General features: G+C 41.6%; 1 protein-coding gene across 5 annotated transcripts in view; it reads right to left on the bottom strand.

The window, feature by feature from the left end:
• KLHL12 (kelch like family member 12) overlaps positions 1 to 24,895 on the bottom strand; it is a 102,569-nt gene that overhangs the window by 12,566 nt on the left and 65,108 nt on the right. For all 5 annotated transcript variants that reach the window (XR_012881033.1, XM_075850594.1, XM_075850596.1 and 2 more), the window contains 5 exons: positions 14,231 to 14,337; positions 8,456 to 8,651; positions 6,469 to 6,627; positions 6,281 to 6,379; positions 6,011 to 6,197 (listed from right to left, as the gene is read on the bottom strand). Coding sequence is in view for 4 of the 5 variants with exons in the window: in XM_075850594.1 (XP_075706709.1) it covers positions 6,011 to 6,197; positions 6,281 to 6,379; positions 6,469 to 6,627; positions 8,456 to 8,651; positions 14,231 to 14,337 (748 nt within the window). In the remaining variant the exon portion in view is untranslated. The remainder of the gene's footprint in view (positions 1 to 6,010; positions 6,198 to 6,280; positions 6,380 to 6,468; positions 6,628 to 8,455; positions 8,652 to 14,230; positions 14,338 to 24,895) is intronic.

Here is a 24,895-nt window from a genome sequence, read left to right as displayed (position 1 = left end):
CACAGACGGGATGGTATGATAAGATATTAGACACTCTAACTGTTTTTGCGGAAGGACCTATAATTCTAGGTGGGGACCTGAATGTTACTTTAAACCCTCTCCAGGACTCCTCTACTAACAGATCTGCTTTAACGTTTGCTGCACTGGGGAGAATTAAGAGGAAATTTCAGGGCCTTCAGTTGATAGATGCCTGGAGAACGTTGCACCCCTCGACTCGAGACTTTACATTTTACTCTTTATCGCATAGGTCTCACCAGAGACTCGACCATCTTTTCATTCATGAGAGTTTAATTCCAGCTCTAAAATCAGCCCAGATAGGTCCAATGACGGTTTCAGATCACTCACCAGTTAGCGTAACTTTGCCTCTAGCGGGTATACCCATTAGAGAATGGTCATGGCGGCTAAACGACACTCTCCTAGATGGAGAAACACATGTATCCTACTTAACAGAACAATTGAAATTTTATTTAGATACTAACACATCTCCGGATGTCAAAGCTACATATATATGGGAAGCTCACAAAGCCTACATGAGGGGTCTCTTAATCTCCATGGGCTCTAGGGTCAAAAAAGAAAGATCAAAACAAATTAGCTCCTTATTGACCAGAATTGCTGCACTGGAAAAAATTCACAAAAAATCAGCAGCCCAGGGCACTCAGATGGAATTGCATACTCTGAGAGTGCAACTAAAAGATTTACTCAACCGGAAACTTGCCAAAAACTTGATGCACTATAGACAGAAAATATATGCACATGGAGACAAAGGAGGTAGACTCATGACGGCTCTCATTAAAAAACGAAAAGAAAAATCTTTTATTACAAAAATCAGGGGAGAAGATGGAGTAATACACACCTCCACGTCCGATATAGCCAAAGAATTTAGGTCCTTCTACTCCTCCCTTTATAATATCAAGGAGGATGGAACATAGACCCCCACCTGATCAACCTGATCAGGAGGGGGCACGAATACTAAATTTCATGGGATCTCTGCAGCTACCTACTCTTTCTACTGAAGAGGCCGACACACTCCTACGCCCTGTTACGGTAGAGGAAGTGAGGAATGTAATCTCCTCCTTTCCACCAGGCAAAAGTCCGGGACCGGACGGCTTCCCTCTCATCTACTACAAAAAATTTCTAGACCTCTTGCTGCCACACCTAACTCACATGTGTAACGCACTTTTAGAAGGCACCCCCTTTTCAAGACATTCCTTGGAAGCATTCATAACTATTATACCGAAGGAGGGGAAGGATGTCTCCCTATGTACTAGCTACAGGCCGATATCCCTATTGAATGTCGACCTGAAGATATGGGCCAAACTCTTGGCGTTGCGTGTGAGGGCTCTGTTACCCAAACTTGTTAGTCCTGACCAGATGGGGTTTGTGAAGGGAAGAGAGGGAAGACATAATGCAATGAGACTGATAAATTTGATACACTACACCAAACATTCTAAACTGCCTTTGATACTTTTGGGTACTGATGCTGAGAAAGCGTTCGACAGGGTGGCCTGGGATTTCATGAAACATGTGCTAGCAAAATTTATATTTCCACCTCAATTCATAACGGCAATTTTCTCACTTTATACAGAACCACATGCAAGGGTACGGGTCAATGGAGTCTTATCTCCGTCCTTCTCTATCACGAATGGGACTAGACAGGGATGCCCGCTGTCCCCCACTCTCTTTGTCTTGACCTTGGAGACCCTGCTGCAAAAAATTAGATCAGACTCTCTCATAAGAGGGATAAAAATAGGCAACCATACACATTTAGTGGCGGCTTTTGCAGATGACATTCTACTTATGGTCACTAACCCGCAACAAGCGCTGCCACGGCTACAACATATCTTTGCAGAGTATGGGGGGGGTCTCCAATTTCAAGATTAATTACAACAAATCTGAAATACTCAACATCTCCCTTAAACCCTCTCTGGCACTAGAACTGCAACGAGACTCACGCTTCCTATGGCCTTCCCACCATATCACATATCTAGGTATCCAAATTCCAAGTCAACTGCAAGATCTATATAAGCTTAACTACCAACCGATGTTAAAGAAATTATCCACGCAACTCACTGCTTATCACATTCCCTTCCTCTCATGGATGGGACGGAAAAACCTCTTACAGATGTACATACTCCCCATACTCTTGTATGTAATGACCATGGTACCTATATACTTGCCTAAGTCTTTCTTTACACTAGTAAGGCGTATGTTTTCCTCCTTCCTATGGAACCAACGCAGGCCCCGCTTGTCTTACAAATTATTGTCGCAAAAGAAAAATAGAGGTGGCTTGAGTCTACCTGACGTGGAGGTGTATTATAGGGCAATTCATCTGCAGAGATGGTTAGACCTGGTCTCGCCTGGAGAGATGGCATGGTGTGTAGCGCCTGAGACAGCACCTTTGGAAAGGGAATCTATGCGAGTGTTGTGGCTAGCGGGTCAAGGGGATTTAAAATCACTTAGTAACCCATTGCTGAAGGGAACACTCTCGGTTTGGAGAACACACAGAACTAGGAGCACACCCCCCTTGACATCCTCGCCGATTATGCCTGCCTCCCTGGTGCCTTACACTATAGAACATGGAGACCCCCCACCAGAGGATGTATGGGGATTACTACGTGAAATCACCATTTCAGATTTATTAGAAACCAACACGGTCCCCTCACCGGCTAAAATTAGATCAATGGTATCGCCAAACTCACTCAACTTCCTCCAACTGACCCACATACAACATATTTGCACAAAATTCCTCTCTTCTCACAAAAGCAGCAGGGACCTAGGTGACTTAGAGAAAATACTCCTCACTAAGTCAGTGACGAAATGCAAACTATCTAAATTATATCCGATACTGCTGAATATGGACTCACCTGACACCCCCACTTTTATATTGTCCTGGGAAATGGAATTAAACAAGAAATTCACAGATCAGGAGCAGAAATGGATTCTGAGAAACTCGCATGGGTTCTCTAGGTGTGTCAAACTCCAGGAGAACCATTATAAATTGCTAACAAGGTGGTACAGGACGCCGGAACGCTTGTACCATCTAGGCCTATCACCCTCTAGAATGTGCTGGCGATGTCAGGGAGAGATAGGAACACTGTCCCACATTTGGTGGTATTGTCCGCTGGTCACAGAATTCTGGAAAGAAGTATCCCTAGAGATAAACAGGATTTGTGATTCTAAGATTCACCTCTCCATAGAACTCATAGCTCTGGCGCTGCCATCGCAGTCCTTTAAACCCACCAAAACGCAACTAGCAACCCACTTAATAGCAGCGGCTAAATATTTAATCTCCCTCTGCTGGCTACAAATGGCACCTCCAACCAAAGCACAATGGCTGGATAGAGTACACCAAATATGTAATCTGGAGGAACTGACCAGTTGGCAAGATCACACTCACACACAATTTTCAAACATTTGGAATCCTTGGATAAGATACAAAACTGGTGCACATTGATGTTGACACACACATTTTTCTCCTGAAAAAAAGAGAGCTCCTAGTGAATACCCTAGTGAATACCCTAATGGTTACCCTAACAAAGACTCTAATTTTCATTAAATTGGAAATGGTACACTGGAATACGGACTGCATAATACACAACCTTACAACCCATCATTGCTTCCCTCCCCTGTATCCCTGTATTACCCTCTTCATAATGTGCCCTCGCGTGGTTTTGATATGAATATGGTATGAATATGTACTGACATGTTTTTGAAAAAGGTGTTACGAGACAATGTACAGATGTCTAAAATGATTAATCTTAAGAAATATGCAATACCCATGTTGCACATGTGCACAGTTATTATTTTTTTTTTGTTATTATTTTATTTATTTTTTCTTGTTCTTACTGTATGTATTGTTTATTTTTGAAAATAAAACACAGATTTGAAAAAAATAAATAAATAAATAAATGAATTCCTTGAGGGGTGTAGTTTCCAAAATGGGGTCACTTCTGATGGGTTTCCGTTGCTTTGATACCTCTGGGGCTCTGCAAATGCGACATGGCACCCGAAAACCAAACCAGCAAAATCTGGACTCCAAAGAACACACAGCGCTCCTTCCCTTCTGAGGCCTCCCATGGGCCCAAACGGCAGTTTATTGCCACAAATGGGGTATTGCTGCACTCAGGAGAAATTGGGCAACAAAATTTAGTATTTTGTTCCCTGTGAAAATAATACATTTTGATAAAAAATTACATCTTATTGGAAAAAATGTCATTTTTTTAATGTCACAGCCCAATTGAAATAGGTGCTGTGAAAAAACTGTGTGGTCAAAATGCTAACAACAACCATAAATGAATTCCTTGAGGGGTGTAGTTTCCAAAATGGGGTCACTTTTGGTGGGTTTCCATTGCTTTGATACCTCTGAGGCTCTGCAAATGCGACATGGCACCCGAAAACCAATCCAGCAAAATCTGGACTCCAACAAACATATAGCGCTCCTTTCCTTCTGAGCCCTCCCATGGGCCCAAACGGCAGTTTATCACCACAAATGGGGTATTGCCACACTAAGGACAAATTGGGCAACAAAATGGGGTATTTTGTTCCCTGTGAAAATAAGACATTTTGATCACAAATGACATTTTATTGGAAAAAATGACATTTTTTTCATTTCACAGCCCAATTCAAATACGTGCTGTGAAAAAACTGTGCGGTCAAAATGGTAACAACAACCATAAATGAATTCCTTGAGGGGTGAAGTTTCCAAAATGGGGTCACTATTGGGGGATTCCTACTGTTTTGGCACCTCAACACCTCTTCAAACCTGGCATGCTGCCTAAAATATATTCTAATAAAAAAAGAGGACTCAAAATGCACTAGGTGCTTCTTTGCTTCTAGGGCTTGTGTTTTAGTCCACGAGCGCAGTAGGGCCACATGTGGGACATTTCTAAAAACTGCAGAATCTGGACAATACATATTTAGTAGTGTTTCTCTGATAAAACCTTCTGTGTTACAGAAAAAAAATGCATAAAATTGAAATTCAGCAAGAAAAATGAAATTTGCAAATGTCAACTCCACTTTGCTTTAATTCCTGTGAAATGCCTGAAGTGTTAGGGTATGTGCACACACACTAATTACGTCCGTAATTGACGGACGTATTTCGGCTGCAAGTACCGGACCGAACACAGTGCAGGGAGCCGGGCTCCTAGCATCATAGTTATATACGATGCTAGGAGTCCCTGCCTCTCTGCAGGACAACTGTCCCGTACTGTAATCATGTTTTCAGTACGGGACAGTAGTTCCACGGAGAGGCAGGGACTCCTAGCATCGTACATAAGTATGATGCTAGGAGCCCGGCTCCCTGCACTGTGTTCGGTCCACTACTTGCGGCCGAAATACGTCCGTCAATTACGGACGTAATTAGTGTGTGTGCACATACCCTTAAAAAACTTTCTAAATGCTGTTTTGAATACTTTGAGGGGTCTAGTTTTTAAAATGGGGTGTTTTATCAGGGTTTCTAATACATAGGCCCCACAAAGCCACTTCAGAACTCAAGAGGTACCTTAAAAAAAGGCTTTTGAAATTTTCTTAAAAATATGAGAAATTGCTGTTTATGTTCTAAGCCTTGTAACGTCCAAGAAAAATAAAATAATGTTCAAAAAACGATGCCAATCTAAAGTAGACATATGGGAAACTAGTAACTATTTTGGGTGGTATAACCGTCTGTTTTACAAGCAGATGCATTTCAATTCTGAAAAATGCAATTTTTTCAAAATTTTCTCTAAATTTTGCAATTTTTCACCAATAAACACTGAATATTTCGACCAAATTTTACCACGAACATGAAGCCCAATGTGTCACGAGAAAACAATCTCAGAATCGCTTGGGTAGGTTTAAGCATTCCGACGTTATTACCACATAAAGTGAAATATGTCAGATTTGAAAAATGGGCTCTGAGCCTTAAGGCCAAAACTAGGCTGCGTCCTTAAGGGGTTAATAAATAAGTTGTAATATTAGGAGATTTCCTTTAAGAGAAAATTACCTCCCAGATTTTACAACTCAAAATACACACCCAGCTATGGCATAAAGTCTACCACGTAAAACGGTGGCTCCAACGTAGCAGCGTGGTGTAGTCATGCTGGTCATTGTTGTCCAGGAGTCTGCCCGAATATTGTAGGCTTCCACAGATGATAGATGAGCAGTGCCATCAAAACCTCCCACCACATATATGTGATCATTTAGAAGCGCCACACCAGCACCTGTAATTATAGAACAAACAATAACACATATGCCCGAAGAGCAACATATAAAAAACATAAAACACATAAAAAGCTTTAATTACCTGAGCGTTTTGTAGCCATGGGCGTCACGTGGCTCCAGTGCCCAGTATGAGGATCATATCTTTCAACAGAACTCAGAATGTTTAAACCATCATAACCACCTGAAACTCACATTCAAAGTGAGGTCATGCAAAAGCAATCTAAAACTAGTGCTTAGAAGAGGTATTATTGCTCCCGCTCCCACTCTCACCTAGACAATAAATAACCCCATTGGCCACAACAAGTCCTGCTCCTTCACGTGCTGTTTGCATATCACCTAGCATGCTCCACTGATCAATATTAGGGTCATAGCGTTCCATACTTGTGTGCCGTCGACTTCCATCAAATCCACCTGAGACATAAATCATATCTGTAAAGAAAAAAATAAAATAACACTAAAAAGCTGAAATAATATAATATAAACCATCATAATCTTGCTGTAATAACTAATTAAGTGAAGGAAGAAAGCAAATCGACGTACAATTGTCATCAGAAAAGTAAGGCTGTAGGAAGACAATAACACTCCTAAAGTTGGCCATATATTTAGGATATCTGTCGGCAGAGCGTGCATATGTTCTCAGGGGAAAAGCTGCTGCCAGACCAATAATAACGAACAAAAGGATCGGGAATGTTAAAATTCAAAATGCCCGACCCTTCTTTCTCCCGATATCTGCTAACGGGAAACAGTTGGGATGCCACCATATGCATTAGATGGCAGTTCGGTTTGGCCGACATACATCTAATGTGTATGGCCAGCTTAAGTGAATAAGCATTGAAAGGAATTTTTTTTCAACTATACGGATAACATGTCTAATCTCATGTAAATAAATAATCATTTATCCACTGTGGCCAAGAATGTTTTTTTTTGTGTTTTTAAAAAAACAAAAAAAAAACAAACATGGTCCCAATATTTTATGAAACAATCTAAACAAAAAAGCACACCCACGATAATATATTTACATTGCCAGAAAAGGTATTGCAGAAATGGTACAAACACCAGAAACAAATATAAAGAAACAAATATGTGCAAAAATACCTCAAACAGTTGGTTTAAGAGAATAATTATGCACAACCAGCAAAGCAAGGTATATGCACACCAGAATAGAGCACCACACCCCAACACGCATTTCGCCTTTGCTTTTTCTGGGCGTAACATACATGTCAGGTCACAGAACTATTTAAATATACATTAGCCAATCAGACTGCTGCCCTACACCGGAGTAGTATTCTAAAATAATACAATTACATAGTATGTATGCCATTCACAGCAGTGTCAGCATCTGAATAAACCTACAATTTGCCTAGATTTGTTCTTATACCATTGTATATATTTGGTTTGTAATTTTGTATTTCTATTTTATGCATTGCATGCTGGCACTTCACTTGATATTTTGAGTGTGTGGTACGTCTTTACACTGGGTATTTGTCCCTGGTCACTATGTCATTTGTGTGATATAACCATTGGTAACCCATTGGCAATTATATTTATGCTTTTATTTATGTGAGGCTGCCATACTTTTACAAATCGCTTCATTTTAGTGCATGTGCATAATTCCTGTGCTGCACGGATTAACTAGTGCATTGTACACAGGCATAGTGAGCTTATTTGGATGTGGAACGCTTAATGGGGTTTAAGCATGCAAGCACTATGAAAGAGGTTACCATGGAATGCAGAATCCCTTGCGCATGCTCCCACTCTACGGAAACTCAAGTGCGTAACAACACTGTCGTGCGCCTCTATCCACGCCCTTGAGATGTCAGGGGGTAGAGGTGTATGTTTATGAGAATGCCAACCTTGCTGTACATGGCATACACACTAGGTAATTTACAGTATATTATTATTGTATACTAATCCAATGTAGGAGAGAGGTCTGATTGGCTAATGTGTATTTAAAAATATTGGCATGACTTAATATGCATGTTACCCCCGTACGAAGCAAAGGCAAAATGCGGGGTTGGGGTGTGGTGCTCTACTCTGGTCCGTATATACCTTGCTTTGCTGGTTGTGCAGATTTCCCTTGCTATACTATTATTTTATATGCAAAAAATAACTATTTGAGGTATTTTTGAACATGTACTTTCAGCAACACTTTTATATTTATTCCTGGTATTTGTACCATTTCTGCAAAACCTTGTATAACAAGCCCATTTTTGATCGGTTAAAGAGTATTTTAGGACCATATAGAAATCCTCAGTACCTCCTAACGTGGTGGCTCCAGCAAGGCCTCGCCTTACATTCATGGGAGCTACAGAGTACCACACACCATCCTCTTCTGAGGTGTAATCCAAGCACTCCACTGAGCTGAGTCGGGAGCGCCCATCATACCCTCCAATAACATAGACACGGTCCCCGAGTGATACTGTGGCTACATAGCGCCGCTTGCGGGTAATACTCTAGAGAGCAGGAATAAAACATGAAGAGTAAATACCATACAGTACTACACCATTATCAGTCATCTAGCCCCTTAGGTCCAGTTCATACAGAGGAATTTGCAGACAGTAAAAAATCTTTGACCTGCCTGCACTTTCTTGCCGCATTTTTGCAGCGAAAAATGCTTTTTCTTCCTCCCATTGATTTCATTTGGAGGTCAGAGGTGGAACTGCAGAAAGTAAGAACATGCGCCTTTTTTTTACCGGGAGCAGCTCAAAGCCGCCGCGAAAAATAACACCTCCGCCTCCCATTGAAATCAATTTCCCGTCAAATCAGCACCCAAAAAAAAAACTATGTGAACTGGGCCTTAGAGGGACATATTGATGTTTTATGGGCATACATATTAACAGCTACATTATTAATAACTTTGTTAGATTTAACACATTCTTATTTTAAAGTGTATTACGTATGGGGTTTAACTCAGATTTGTTTCGTCTTGTTTGTTCCTTAATCACCAGAAAGTCAAAAGAGAGACAGTAGTGGGGATACTAAAATAATTCCCTTTGTAAAAACGTTTTACAAAAAAAAACTTTACAAGGGTTATCCCAATCATAGGTGATATGCCGTAAATGCCTGATAGTGACCCCGTTTAGCAATTTACCAGCCATCTCTTTCTCCATATTCTTCAATGGATCATTGCCACGCTGTGCACAGCCCTATCTGTTGGAGTCTATTGTATTGGAGTTACAAAAAAGCTAAATCGAGAGGGCCGTGCACAAGCATGGGCCACCTCTCCAATGAACCAGACCGCCAATTCTCCCGCTAGGTAATGGTCCCAGAGTTAGAACCCGCACCTATCAGGCATTTGTGGCATATTCTGTGGGTATGCCATAAATCTCTAAAATAAGAGTATCCCTCTAAAAGGGTATATAACAAAGGGAAAACCACGAAACAAAAAAACATTAAGTTTGACATCTGTGGTATGTCAAATTGGAAGATATTCTAAGAAAAACTGCAAAAGTATATAGTGGTGAATAATCGAATATCCAGCATGATTTCATGAAAATCAGGTCATGTCTAACCAACATGCTCAGTTTCTTTGAGAAGGTTAGTGAAAATCTGGATGTTGGCCATCTGGATTTTGCAAAAGCACTTGATACTATACCACACAACAGACTTGTTCGGCAGCTACAGAGGAAGGGACTGGGAGACCACGTATGCACGTGGGTAAAGAATTGGTTAAGGGACAGAAAACAAAAGTCATTATAAATGGTACTTACTAAAAATGGGCTGAAGTCAACAGTGGGGTACCACATTGATATGTGTTAGGCCCATTTTTAAAAAAAATCTCTTTATTAATGACCTTGTGGATGGAATTGATAGTAAGTTGTCAGTATTTGCTCAAAATAAAAAAAACTTTGTAGGATACTTAAATACTTAGCTTGATTGTAAAATAGTACAGAAAAAGCTTCAATAAGCAGGCAGCATGGGTAAAAATGTAACGGCAGATCAATTTTAATGTTGATCAACGTAAAATAATGCAGGTAGGCTGCAGGAATAGTTTTAATTCATATGTATCAAATAGATTATAACTGGGGATAATAGAACAAGAGAAGGACCTGGGTATTCTGGCTACAATTAAGGTAAGCAACACTCAATGTCAAGTAGCAGCTGCAAAAGCAACTAAGATTTTAGGGTGTATAAAAAGATAGATAAAAAGCTGTAATTCAAATGTAGCATTACCCTTCTATAAATCCCTGGTAAGTTCACATTTTCAACATGGTATTTAGTTTTGGGCTCCACATTGTAAAAAGATATAGGAAAGCTGGAGAGGGTTCAAAGACGAGTAACTCGATTATTAAATTGTATGGGAGGTCTCTTATTATAATGAAAGACGAAAAAGATTGGGCTTGTTCAGATAGGAAAAAAGACGCGTTAGAGGTGATTTTATTAACATGTATAAATATACAGTGAAGGAAATAAGTATTTGATCCCTTGCTGATTTTGTAAGTTTGCCCACTGTCAAAGACATGAACAGTCTAGAATTTTTAGGCTAGGTTAATTTTACCAGTGAGAGATAGATTATATTTAAAAAAAAACAGAAAATCACATAGTCAAAATTATATATATTTATTTGCATTATGCACAGAGAAATAAGTATTTGATCCCCTACCAACCATTAAGAGTTCAGTCTCCTCCAGACCAGTTACACGCTCCAAATCAACTTGGTGCCTGCATTAAAGACAGCTGTCTTAAATGGTCACCTGTATAAAAGACTCCTGTCCACAGACTCAATTAATCAGTCTGACTCTAACCTCTACAACATGGGCAAGACCAAAGAGCTTTCTAAGGATGTCAGGGACAAGATCATAGACCTGCACAAGGCTGGAATGGGCTACAAAACCATAAGTAAGACGCTGGGTGAGAAGGAGACAACTGTTGGTGCAATAGTAAGAAAATGGAAGACATACAAAATGACTGTCAATCGACATCGATCTGGGCTCCATGCAAAATCTCACCTCGTGGGGTATCCTTGATCCTGAGGAAGGTGAGAGCTCAGCCGAAAACTACACGGAGGGAACTTGTTAATGATCTCAAGGCAGCTGGGACCACAGTCACCAAGAAAACCATTGGTAACACATTACGCCGTAATGGATTAAAATCCTGCAGTGCCCGCAAGGTCCCCCTGCTCAAGAAGGCACATGTACAGGCCCGTCTGAAGTTTGCAAATGAACATCTGGATGATTCTGAGAGTGATTGGGAGAAGGTGCTGTGGTCAGATGAGACTAAAATTGAGCTCTTTGGCATTAACTCAACTCACCGTGTTTGGAGGAAGAGAAATGCTGCCTATGACCCAAAGAACACCGTCCCCACTGTCAAGCATGGACGTGGAAACATTATGTTTTGGGGGTGTTTCTCTGATAAGGGCACAGGACTACTTCACAGCATCAATGGGAGAATGGATGGAGCCATGTACCGTCAAATCCTGAGTGACAACCTCCTTCCCTCCACCAGGACATTAAAAATGGCTCATGGCTGGGTCTTCCAGCACGAAAATGACCCGAAACATACAGCCAAGGCAACAAAGGAGTGGCTCAAAAAGAAGCACATTAAGGTCATGGAGTGGCCTAGCCAGTCTCCAGACCTTAATCCCATCAAAAACTTATGGAGGGAGCTGAAGATCCGAGTTGCCAAGCGACAGCCTCGAAATCTTAATGATTTACAGATGATCTGCAAAGAGGAGTGGGCCAAAATTCCATCTAACATGTGTGCAAACCTCATAATCAACTACAAAAAACATCTGACTGCTGTGCTTGCCAACAAGGGTTTTGCCACCAAGTATTAAGTCTTGTTTGCCAAAGGGATCAAATACTTATTTCTCTGTGCACAATGCAAATAAATATATATAATTGTGACAATGTTATTTTTTTTATATAATCTATCTCTCACTGGTAAAATTAACCTAGCCTAAAAATTCTAGACTGTTCATGTCAAATCAGCAAGGGATCAAATACTTATTTCCTTCACTGTATGTGTGGTCAATACAAAAGAACTAGCAGATAATCTGTTCTTTTAAGGGACTTGGGGACATTCATAGCGTGTGGAAGAAAGGCGTTTTAGACATCAATATGGGAAAGAATTCTTTACAGTTAAGAGTAGTTAAATTATGAAATGCCCTACCCCAGGAGGTAGTACTGGCAGATAATATGACAGTATTTAAAAAAAAAAAAGCTAAATTCTTATTTAAAGAGGCTCTGTCACCGCATTATAAGTGCCCTATCTCCTACATAATGTGATCGGCGCTGTAATGTAGGTAACAGCAGTGTTTTTTATTTAGAAATATGATAAATTTTCAACAAGTTATAACCTATTTTAGCTTTATGCTAATGGTATAATGCTATTTATGCTTTATGCTTTCTTATTGTCCAACTGGGCGTGTTTTTACATTTGACCAAGTGGGCGTTGTAAAGAGAAGTGTACGACGCTGACCAATCACATTAACGTTACCGAAGTGACGGGAGTGTTTAATAGACATCGCGTCCTGGCTGGAAGCGATGTCTATTTACCCTCAAGACACTTCAGTAACGTTAATGTGGGTGTAAGTGACAGCACACGCTGTGCTGATTACATGAATGGAGAGAAGTGTATGACGCTGATTGGTCACTGATTGGTCAGCGTCATACACTCCTCTTTACAACGCCCACTTGGTCAAAAGTAAAAACACGCCCAGTTGTTCATTAAGAAAGTCATTAGCATAAAGCTAAAATAGGTCATAACTTGGTGAAAATTGATCGTTTTTCTTAATAAAAAACACTGCTGTAATCTACATTACAGCGCCTATCACATTATGTAGGAGATAGGGCACTTATAATGTGGTGACAGAGCCTCTTTAATGAAGAATGACAACGAGGGTTATAACTAATCTGACGATGAAGGAACGTGTAATTGACTGAGAAGGGTTGAACTTGATGGACCGGTGTCTTTTTTTCAACTTATGGAACATTGACATACTGATAGGGATATTGCTTACCAATCAGAACATGGAAACAAAACTATTTGGGGAGCTCTCTAACTATCACTATGTAACAATGTAAATATCTGTGTTAAGTGTAATTCACATAAATTCCAAAAACAGCACCCATAGAAATCTATGGTACCCATCTAATTCTGTAGAATATTTTCCTAAAAATCTGCGTTTTGTCATTCTGGTTATTCCTCCTAGAAATGCATGACTAAATTGACAACTGGTCTTATCTTTGCCCTGATGGGACAGTGTCAGACTGTGTTGCCAATGGACAAGCACATATATGAATCTACTCATATGTGTTTAATGAACTGTTCAAATCACACCTGAGCCTTCAGTCGGACGTATACCTGTGATGGAAGGCTCTATACAGTGGCATACATTGTCACCCTAAGGGTATGTTCACACGATGAGAGGCATTTACGTGTGAAAAGACAGACTGTTTACAGCTGCCTCGTTTCACACGTAAATGCTCCTCCTCGTAATTTACGAGGCGTCTGAGACGCTCTGAGACGCTCGTAAATCTTGAGCTGTGCTTCATTGAGTTCAATGAAGAACAGCTCAAATTACGTGGCAAAGAAGTGTCCTGCACTTCTTTGCCAAGGCAGTCCATTTACGCGTCGTCGTTTGACAGCTGTCAAACGACGACGCGTAAATTACAGGTTGTCTGCACAGTACGTCGGCAAACCCATTCAAATGAATGGGCAGATGTTTGCCGACGTATTGCAGCCCTATTTTCAGACGTAAAACGAGGCATAATACGCCTCGTTTACGTCTGAAAATAGGTCGTGTGAACCCAGCCTTAGGCTCCCATGTTAAAATAGGCATACATTTTTTTGCAGGATGTCTCTGCATAGAAAAGCAGTGTTGACTACACTTTTATATAGAGCATATAAAAAAAGTTATACTGATTTAAACTAGCCCTTGATAGAGGCCAAAAAAAACACTATTGACATCCATCGGCTGCATGGAGACATATGTCGTTGCCCGGCATATATGCCAAGCCTGATCTCATCAAAGCCTAAAATATAAAATATGTAAATATAGATACTTTTTAGAGGGAATCATTTAACTCACCGGAAGAAAACTCCACTCTTGAGTTTTGGGGTCATATTTCTCCACTACATCTATAGGAGATTGTTGGCTACCAAATCCACCAATGACAAGTAGTACCTCATTAGCTCCTTTAAAATAAAATAACAGAATCATATACATACAAAAAAACAAGAATAAACCAAACTAACAAAACTATAATTAGGCTAAAGCATACTGTTCTGCAGGCTGTTATAGACTCTTCAATAAGGAGAAGCACAAACTATTACAGTGTCGCTATAATTCCATTCTCCCACTCGATCACACATTTGGCCTGGAGGCTATCCAGGGGAGAAAATTTATTACAGAGACACTTTAAAGAGGCAATTTAACAGGGAGACAACATCCCCCTCGAACATCTTTAGATCCACTATATTAAAAATGATAAAATAAAGATTTGACTATCTATAAAAGGTATTATTCCCTGCCTTGCAGATGAGGAGGAAATACTCAATACTTTGTTCTGTCCTATAATCTTAGCATGGGACCAATTTCTACAAGCTAAAATAATGGACAAAATATAGTGCAAACTTGAAATGTTATAGGCAGATAATGGGAATGTCCTCTGACACTAGCCTTCTGGAGTCTTCCAAGAATTGTCGATTAAAATTGTACTTACGGGGGGCGTGGCCAGGCACTGATGTGAGCGGTCGCACGGAACTTCGGCTCTGACCTGAGACCCCTATTATTTATCCTGCGGAGGAATTACTGTTGCCACCATTTCTTATAACTTGCGGAGGAAGGGTAAGAGACCCCCGAGGAGCAAAATGGGTCCGTCAAAAGCGGCAGGAGCTGCGGAGAAGTTGAAGGAGTTTGCCCGAGGTGCGGTCCAAGATGGCGCCCGCGGCGAGTCCTCACAGCATGGAGCAGAGGGGCCGGCAAAAGTTCCTGGAGGGCAGTCGGAGTTACGCCCTGCGGCTGAGGTAACAGCACAGCCTGGCCTGACATTGCAGCAAGTATCGGAGACGCTGCTGGCGGCGATATTAGAGACCAAGACCTCGGTCACAACAAAAATAGAGGAGGTTAAGGTGGATGTGGGTCTCCTGAGGCAGGATTTGCACAACTTAAGGGACCGAGTCGAGCATGCTGAAACCAGGTTGTCCGACCTGGAGGACCGTACAGCTAATATACCCCGCACTCTTCGAGACCTCTCTGGCAAGGTGGATTTATGGCGCCAGAAAGCGGATGATTTGGAGAACCGGCTGAGGAACAACCTTCGCATCATAGGCCTACCAGAACGAGCAGAAGGATCCCGTCCGGACGAGTTTACAGAGAAATGGCTGAAAGATATGTTTCCAGATACCGTGTTTTCGCAGGCTTTTGCAGTGAAAAGAGCGCACAGGGTTCCGGCGAGGCCGCCACCCCCTGGAGCGAATCCTCGACCATTCCTGGCGAGACTATTAAATTCTAAGGACCGGGATCTGGTCCTGCAGGCAGCCAGACGCAAGGGGGCCATTAAAGTGGACAACGTCACGGTGTCGATTTTCCCCGATTTCTCTCCGGAACTACAACGTCAACGCGCATCGTTTGTGATGATTAAACGAAAGCTGCGAGACCGACAAATTCCATATTCTATGGCTTTTCCGGCCCGCTTGAGAGTCGTCGATGGAGGTCGAGCAGTATTTTTTGCCAATCCGGAGGAGGCGGATGAATGGTAGCTGAGGAATATGAGGTCGCCTAGAAGATGAAGGATTTCTTGGGGACTTAAGCGCTGGCATGGTGAATATGTATCCTGAACGGACATTTGCTGTCTTGCATGTGGGGAGAGGTTATACATGGGGGAGACAATGTTTAAAGTTTCCTTTCATAATGCTTTATCTTCCTGTATTATGCCTATAACGGGGTTCGGAGTTCAGAATGGTTTCAGATCATATATTATTCCTGTCACGATATGTGATTGTAGTAGGTTACCGAAGTGTTAATAGGGGATTCTGACCAACGGGTGGTTGTTCCTCCTATTCTGTGGCACAGTAAAGCACATTGCAGGGGGGAACTTGTTGGAGTACGCAGCCTGATTTGTGATTCCACTGTGTATATTCCTTAGCGGTGGAAGCTACCCCCTGCATATATAGTATATAGCTATTGAGCTCCTGTTGAGCTCCTGATGGCTAAATGGGTTTTTATGTGGTTCATGTTTTTGATCTCTGTTTTACACTATGTCAGACAACGAGTACCTTACATTTTGAGAGCTGCATATCAGGGAATGGCACTACCTAGGGAGAGGGGGAGGGGGAGAGGGAAGGGCTGTTATCGGTACATAGAGAGTGTTCTAAGTATGGCGTCACTTATGTTCTTGTCCTGGAATGTGAGGGGCATGGGGACTCCAAGGAAACGGAATATGATTTTTTCTGTGCTTAAGAATGTGAACCCACATATAATTTGTCTTCAGGAGACGCATCTGACAGCAGACACAGTACAGTTTTTATGTAAGCCCTGGATTCAGTGGAGTAGACACTGTTAGAACTTCTGCCTCTAGAGGGGTATCTCTATTAATACATAGAACTCTTAGGTGGGAAGTGATGCATACCAGAATTGATCCTGAGGGGAGATACGTATTTGTGCATGCCAACATTAACTCCACACCTTATGTCGTAATGGGGATATATAACCCACCGCCAGGGTCTCTGGCACTACTTAGGGAGGCGGTTTCCTTTGCTTCCGCATATCAAGAAGCCAGAGTGATCCTCCTAGGAGACATGAACCTTATAATGGATCAGTCTATTGATCGGTTCCTGTTGAGGGGAGAGGGTGACGTAAGACAAGGGGTCTCCCCATTGGCCTCATTAATGGAGGAGATAGGCTGGGTAGATCTGTGGAGTGTTAGTCATATGGGACTTCGTGAATTCACATGTCATACACCACAATTTGATGCATTGTCTCGTATAGATTATATTTTTGGCACGTCCTCTGTATATAACTCTATGGAAAGCATTGAACATCTTCCCAGAGCAATTTCTGATCACAGTCCGATTCTTCTGCAAATGTCATTACCGGAGGTGGGTAGGAGGGGGGCCCTTAAAATTCACCCGTTTTGGCTCCAGTTAATAAAACCGAACGATAGGATCCCAGATCAGCTAGATGTCTTTCTCGAAGGACATAGGCAGGAGCAGAATGGGTTACTACGATGGGATACGCTGAAAGCGTATTTGAGAGGCTGCCTGAAATCATCAATATCATTTGTTAAGCGCTCCTTGGCCCAAAGGGAAAGGGATTTGGCGGGAAAGTGTGGAGAATTGGAGGCCGCGTTTGTGGGTGATCCCTCCCCACAAAACAGGGAGGCTTGGCTCTCGGTGGGGAGGGATTATCTTCTAGTACTGCAGGAGAAGGCGGAACGTAGAATCTTCTTCACTGGAACCAATCCTTTTTTGAATTGGGTAACCAATCCGGCAAACTCTTGGCTCATGTGGTGAGACAGAATACCTTGTCTCCTCCAGTGTTGAACATTCGAAACGCTCAGAATGTTTTGGTCCATACCTCCCAGGAGATAGTGGCTCAATTTGCAGACTTCTATAGGGACTTATATACGTCTAGGGATGGGCACTCAATGGAAGAGTTGGGGAAATATTTGGATGACATGCAGTTTCCACAGTTGACGGAGGAGGGTTGTGAGTTACTAGAGTCCCCCTTCACAGTAGAGGAGATTTCTGAGTGTATATTGGATATGACTAAAGGTAAGGCCTCGGGCCCGGATGGGATTCCTCTGGAAGTATATATTCAATACATTGAGGTTCTGTCAGCCCAACTTCTTTCTCTATTTGAGGCGTGCTTATTGGCGGGGGACCTGGCAGATTCTATGAAAGAAGCTACCATAGTAGTTATTCTGAAACCAGGCAAGAACCCAGAGGATTGTGGCTCCTACCGTCCCATATCACTGCTTAACATAGACTATAAGATACTGACTAAATTAATGGCCAATAGACTAGCGCGGGTCATCAATGATGTCATACACTCTGATCAGACCGGTTTTATACCAGGGAAATCCACTTCGGATAGTATTCGTAGAGCTCAGGTGGTTACTCAGATGGGGTGGTGGGAGCAGCAGGATTGGGCGCTGGCATCCTTGGATGCTGCCAAGGCATTTGACTCTGTAGAGTGGACATACCTATGAGAGGTCCTCAGGAAATTTGGGTTTGGAACTACCTTTATCAAATGGATTACGATCATATATAAAGAGCCTCGAGCCTCGGTAGTGGTTAATGGGATTTTGTCCCCCTCCTTTTTGCTTCATAGGGGTACGAGACAGGGGTGCCCATTGTCCCCATTATTGTTCGCACTCGCCATAGAGCCCCTGGCTATAGGGATTCGAAGTGATAGGGCCTTTCAGGGAATTCGTATCGGACCGCGGGAAGACCGCATAGGACTTTACGCTGACGATATGCTGCTGTTCCTGGCCAACCCGAATGCCTCATTACCCAGGGCTATGAGGTTGATGGAGGTGTTTAGCAGTTTTTCGGGCCTGCATGTTAACTGGAGTAAGTCCTATCTCATGCCTCTCCATTCTAACAATTGTGGGTGGGGTTCACATTTTCAGGGTCTACAAGTGGTGCATAGTTTTAAATACCTGGGAGTTTGGATATCTAGGGATAGTTCACACTCATACGATATTAATGTGTACCCTCTACTTTCATATTTGAAAGATAAATTTGCAGTCTGGAAGTCACTCCCCTTATCAGTGGCAGGTAGAATTAACCTAATTAAAATGGTAGTGTTACCTAAATTGCTATATGTCTTGGAGCACGCGGACACAATGGTTCCTAAAAAGTTCTTTAATTTGGTCAACTCTATATTTACTCCATTTATCTGGGGAAAGAATAGACATAAGCTCAAAATAGACACTCTGCAGAGGCCCAAACAGAGGGGGGGAGCGGCCCTACCGGATGTGTTTTTATACTATTTGGCAGGTCAACTTAGCTATATTAGGCTGTGGATGTTGGATGATCCATTGCCCAATGCCGAACATCATTTAGCACATTTTCTCAGAGTACCTAACTTATGGCCCGTTCTAGAACCACATGATTTTAGCCCTAAGCATACGTTACCGTTGATTAAACTGGCGAAGCAGGTGTGGGCTCATGCAAAATCACTGCTGAAATTTAAAGATACGGTAGCGGAGTTGCCGTTGTGGTCCAACCATGGATTACCTCACTTTTTGGGATTTCAGGATCATGCATTCTGGGAGGGTTTAGAGGTGACACAAATGAAGCATTTGAGTACTGGAGATGGACACGCGTTATCAGCAAGGGAGATACAAGATACATTCCAGGTGCCAGAGAGGGATACATTTAGATGTGTACAGCTGCACCACGCTCTCAGGGCCCAATTCAGACACGCTCAGACTTTGATATCTTCCCTACCCCTTATAGGGGTGCTTCGAACACAAGGCCCGCGGGGCCTGATATCAGTAGTTTACACGTTCCTGCTGTCTCAAAAGGTTAGCACATGCGGGATGTGCGGTGGAACTCAAATGGAAGGGGCTGATTCCGAACCTGACTGAGGGGGATTGGCTTGATGCAATGTCTTCACATCTTGCAGTTTCACCAGAAGCTAATAATAAAATGACGCAGCTATATATTGTCCATAGATGTTATATAACTCCTACCAGGCTATTGCATATGGGCAGATCTTCCTCGGCTAGTTGTAAAAGATGCCAGCATGGTCGGGCAGACTTTGACCATATGGTGTGGCACTGCCCGGTAATAGCTAAATTCTGGAGAGAGGTCACAGACTTTCTCTCATCAGTAACAGGTAAACGAGTCCCCTGTGAGCCTGGGCTATGTTTGTTGGGTCTGATCTCGCCAAACTCCTGGTCACACTATGAAGGTATATTTTTACGGGAGACCCTGTTCATGGCCAGGAAGGCTATTGCACTTCGTTGGATGGGAGATCTTCACCCAACGGTTCCACAATGGAAATCACTGCTCAACTCAGTAATACCTTACGCTAATCTAGTATACAAACATAGAGGATGTCCGTATAAATTTCTGGAAGTGTGGGGTAGTTGGTGCTCATCGCCTCTTGCATCATTTAATGTAGGGGACCTCAGGTCCTCCCTAAACAGTCTTGGGGTTTAATTGAGTAAGCAGGGACGGGGTAGCGGGCCCCAACTGGAGGGGGGAGGTTCGATAGGGGGTTGGACGAGATTAGTCCGGGATTGTACAAGTATTTATAACAGGGTTGTATATATTTGCATTGCTTTTGTTCCTATAAATGTAATGGTTATACTCAGTAACATACCGGAAAAGGATGTACCACATCTTATTCTCATTGTGTAACGGAGATCGAGGTTGTTGTTTGTATGGTTATGTTACATTGAAATAATGGGTTTCTTGCATGTCACCCAAAATGTTATGTTTATCATACCTTGTGCACTGTGTATTTTCAATAAAATGAGTTTAAAATTGTACTTACACTATATGGGAAAGAAGTAGATACTAGAGTAGCTTCTAACACGCTAATGAAAGATCTGCAAATTTATGCCAAAAAGACTATCCTTCTCGACTGGAAATCACTCAAATCTCCTACTAAAGGCCATGGCTTGCCCTGCTAAACTATACACTATTTACGGGCTCCGCCCTAAATGTATAGCGTTGGTTTAAGCCAGCTCCATAAGCGGTGGTGGCAGTGAATGTCCGGTGATCTATCAATCTAACGTACGGTTTAATAGAATCGTGGGATGTCAGGATATTGAGGCCATACTAGCAAAACTCACGTCGGCATGTTAAATAGTTACATAGATTGAAAAAAAGACACATCCATCCAGAGGTGGCAATAACGCCTGTACAGACAATTTTACGCTTGAAAAGCAGTCTCATGCGTATTTTTACGCATGAAACTGAACCCGTTATCTCTCCTGCACATGCGCTGCACGCAATTATATCGATGTGGTGCTCCTCTCCCTCTTCAATAGATAGCTTTCTCAAAATTAGCACCACGGTGCTATACTTGCGTGCAGCGCCTGTGAAGGAGAGCCAATAAGAAAGCTCCTTGTTCGCAGCCAGCTGTGAGTGAGGCGCTGTGATCTTAAGGACAAATTGGTTTAGTGGTGGTAAAAATCCTTCCAATTTATCACACAGACAATGTTTTAAACAGGAAAAACTCATATACCATAATTTTTATTGAAATGTCTGATAATCGTATGTGTGTGTATAAGTGTATATGTATAAGATGTGCCATGCCCCCACACACATATTTTATTTTGACTGCGCAAATCTGTTGTTCTGGGTGCCGTAGTGTAGTACTACTTTGATTTTTACAGTCCGCATAAAATGGATGTCCTTGCGATGGCAGTTGGGATACACAAACATTATAAGACAAGTTTCACTGTTCCAGTTTAGTATTTCAACTGGTATTGTGTTGATTTGGTCCGTTCGCATGGTATATTGCCCTGCCCCCTGAGTGATAGAGTAGGGTTCACACTTATAATCAGTGTAGAATATAAAACAGGTTTAAAATTAACTAAACTCCCTATTTATGCATGAAAGCAATGTAATAAGTTATAGTATTGATTCTCTGTAGAAATAACAAGTTTTTAATATCACGTATGCTTACATATTATTAACTTAAAATTACCGCAAACTACGTACTCCTTGGCTAAAAATACTACTCACAAAATGCTAAGAGGAGTATTTTTCCCCTACTGAAAAATATGTCGTGCGACCTCTGTATACATCGAGTTCAACCTTTCTCAAGGAATTATACGTCTTTGATTGCTAGATTAGTTATAACTCTCAATGTCATTAAATAAACATCTAGCCCTTTTTTTTAAATGCTGACATAGTATCTTCCATCACTACCTCTTGGGGTAGGGCACTCCATAGTTTGACAACTCTAACTGTAAAGAAGCCTTTCCTATATTGATGTCTGAAACCCCTTTTGTTCCACACGCAATGAATATCCCTTGGTCCTTAGTAAAGTCCTAGGAAAAATCAAATCACGGTTTTTCGTATTGACTACACATATACTTATACATGTTAACAAAATCACCTCTAAGGAGTCTTTTTTTCAAGCTGAACAAGCCCATTTCTTCTAACCTTTCACTGTAAGAGACACCTCCCACCCATTAAATAATCTAGTCACCCACATTTGAACCCTCTCTAGCTCCCTTATATCCTTTTTACAAATTAAAGCCCAAAACTGAATTTCATATTCAACATGTGTCCTTACAACATATTTACACATATTTGGTATCGCCGCATCCGTAACAACCCCGACTATAAAGCTATTACATTACTTAACCCGCACGGTGAACGTCGTGAAAAATTAAATAAAAAACGACGGAAAAATTGCTGTTTTCTGCGAATGCTGACTTTAAAAAAATGTGATTAAACAGTGATAAAAAAGTTGCATCTACTCCAAAATGGTACCAATAAAAACTACAAGTCTTCCCGCAAAAAAAAAGCCCTCATACAACTGCATCGGCGAAAAATAAAAACGTTACGGCTCTTCAAATATGGAGACACAAAAACAAATAATTTTGAAAAAAAGCGTTTTTACTGTGTAAAAGTAGTAAAACATATAAAAACGATACAAATTTGGTATCGTTGCAATCGTAACAACCCGCTGAATAAACTTGTGTTATTTGTACTACATGGTAAACGGCGTAGATTTAGGACGCAAAAAAGTGTGTCGAAATTTCAGATTTTTTTCTATTTCCCCCCAAAAAAAGTTAATAAAAGTTAATCAATAAATAATATGTCCCCCAAAATGGTGCTATTAAAAAATACAACTTGTCCCGCAAAAAACAAGACCTTATACAGCTATGTCGACGCAAAAATAAAAACGTTATAGCTCTTGGAATGCGACGATTGAAAAACGTAAAAAATAGCTTGGTCATTAAGGTCTAAAATAGGCTGGTCATTAAGGGGTTAAAATAAAAATGTGTATCAGTGTGTTTTGTGCAACTTTCTAAATACTTTTTATTAAATTATTTGTACTTTTTGGGATACAGCTGCTTTGTATTCTGTATACGGAGCAGCTGTATCTAGCGCTAAAATCGAGCTTTTATCATGTGATCGATAACAGGTGGATCCTGCGTGTCAGACACAACCAGCACACCCCGACACTGAACCCGTCAGTCCCGCGGACCTGACAGATACAGGTTTCAGTGCAAGATACAGCTGCTCTGTATACAGGATAAAAAGCAGCTGAATCTCAAAAAGTAAAAATAATTTCTTAAAAAGTATTTAGAAAGTTGCACAAATCACACGAATGAAAATCAAAAAAAAAAAAAAAAACAAGAAAGAACAACGATTTCAAAGGTATACATAGCCTTTAACCCCTTAATGGCCAGCCTATTTTAAACCTTAACCCCTTCCCGCACCGTGGCGTACATGCACATCCAGGTGAGCAGTAACTTTGCGCGCCTGGGCGTGCAGTTACGCCCGTGCTTTAACAGTTAACCGCCGAGCGGCGCTACGCCGCAGCGGCGGTTAAATGTGCAGGGTGTCTGCCCTGCTCTCCCCGTTGCCGAAATCGGCAATTAATCCCTTCGATGCGGCGGTCAATTGCGATCGCCGCATTGAAGAGGTTTAGAGCAGATCGGCAGCCCCCCGCATGCATTTGCGGGGGCTGGCGATTCAGGTCACGGCAACCGGAGGCCAGACAATGGCCTCCGGGCTGCCATGTACGGAAACCTATGAGGACCAGCAGCTTCCTGTCAGAGTGACTGTCACGTCACAATGACCGTTAGAAAACATTACACTACGTAGGTAGTGTAATGTATTCCAGCAGCGATCAGAGCTGCAAGTCTAAATGTCCCATAGTGGGACAAGTAAAAAAAAAATAATAAAAATGTCGTTTATTATAGGAAAAAAATGAACATGTTAAAAAAAAGTACACATATTTGGTATCACCACATTCGTAACGACCCCAACTATAAAGCTATAATATTATTTTTCCCGCACGGTGAACACCGCAAAAAAAAAAAGTTAAAAACACAACACTAGAATCACTATTTTTTGGTCACCACTCCTCCCAAAATATACAACAAAAAGTGATCAAAAAGTCGTATGTACCCCAAAATGGGACCAATAAAAACTATAACCCATCCCACAAAAAAAAGTCCAGAATATGGTGAAATAAGTGATTTTATTGCGCAAACGCTGCAAAACATAAAAAACCGATATACAAATGGTATCTCCGTAATCATATCGACCCGCGGAATAAAGTAAAATGGTCATTTATAGCCAAGGGTGAACCGCATTAAAAAAAAAGAAGAAAAAACATTGTCAGAATTGATGGTTTTTTGTCACCTTGCTTGCCAAAAAACTGGAATAAAAAGTGATCAAAAAAATTTGCACGTACCCCAAAATGGTACCAATGAAAACTACGACAAATAAGCCCTCACACAGCTCCGGTGAAGAAAAAATAAAGAAGTTCTGCTCTCAGAATATGGCGATGCAAATGTGCAGTGTTCCAAAAGCGGATAAGATCTGGCGCCATTTATCAGTGCAATACTGGCCACATATCTGCGGATTATTATTTATTTACCCCATTATTAAAACCTCTTATTATGCCCTGATGTACTCTGCTCAGTTTACATACGCCCCCATATTATAAACTGAAATACCAGCAAAACGCCAAACAGAACTACTACCAAGCAAAATCTGCGCTCCAAAAGCCAATTGCGACTCCCTCCCTCCTGAGCCCTAC

This window comes from Rhinoderma darwinii, chromosome 2 (assembly GCF_050947455.1).
Source record: "Rhinoderma darwinii isolate aRhiDar2 chromosome 2, aRhiDar2.hap1, whole genome shotgun sequence".
NCBI classification, from domain to species: Eukaryota; Metazoa; Chordata; class Amphibia; order Anura; family Rhinodermatidae; genus Rhinoderma; species Rhinoderma darwinii.
Note: the sequence above shows the minus strand (reverse complement) of the source record. Positions and strands in the feature narration are given on the sequence as shown.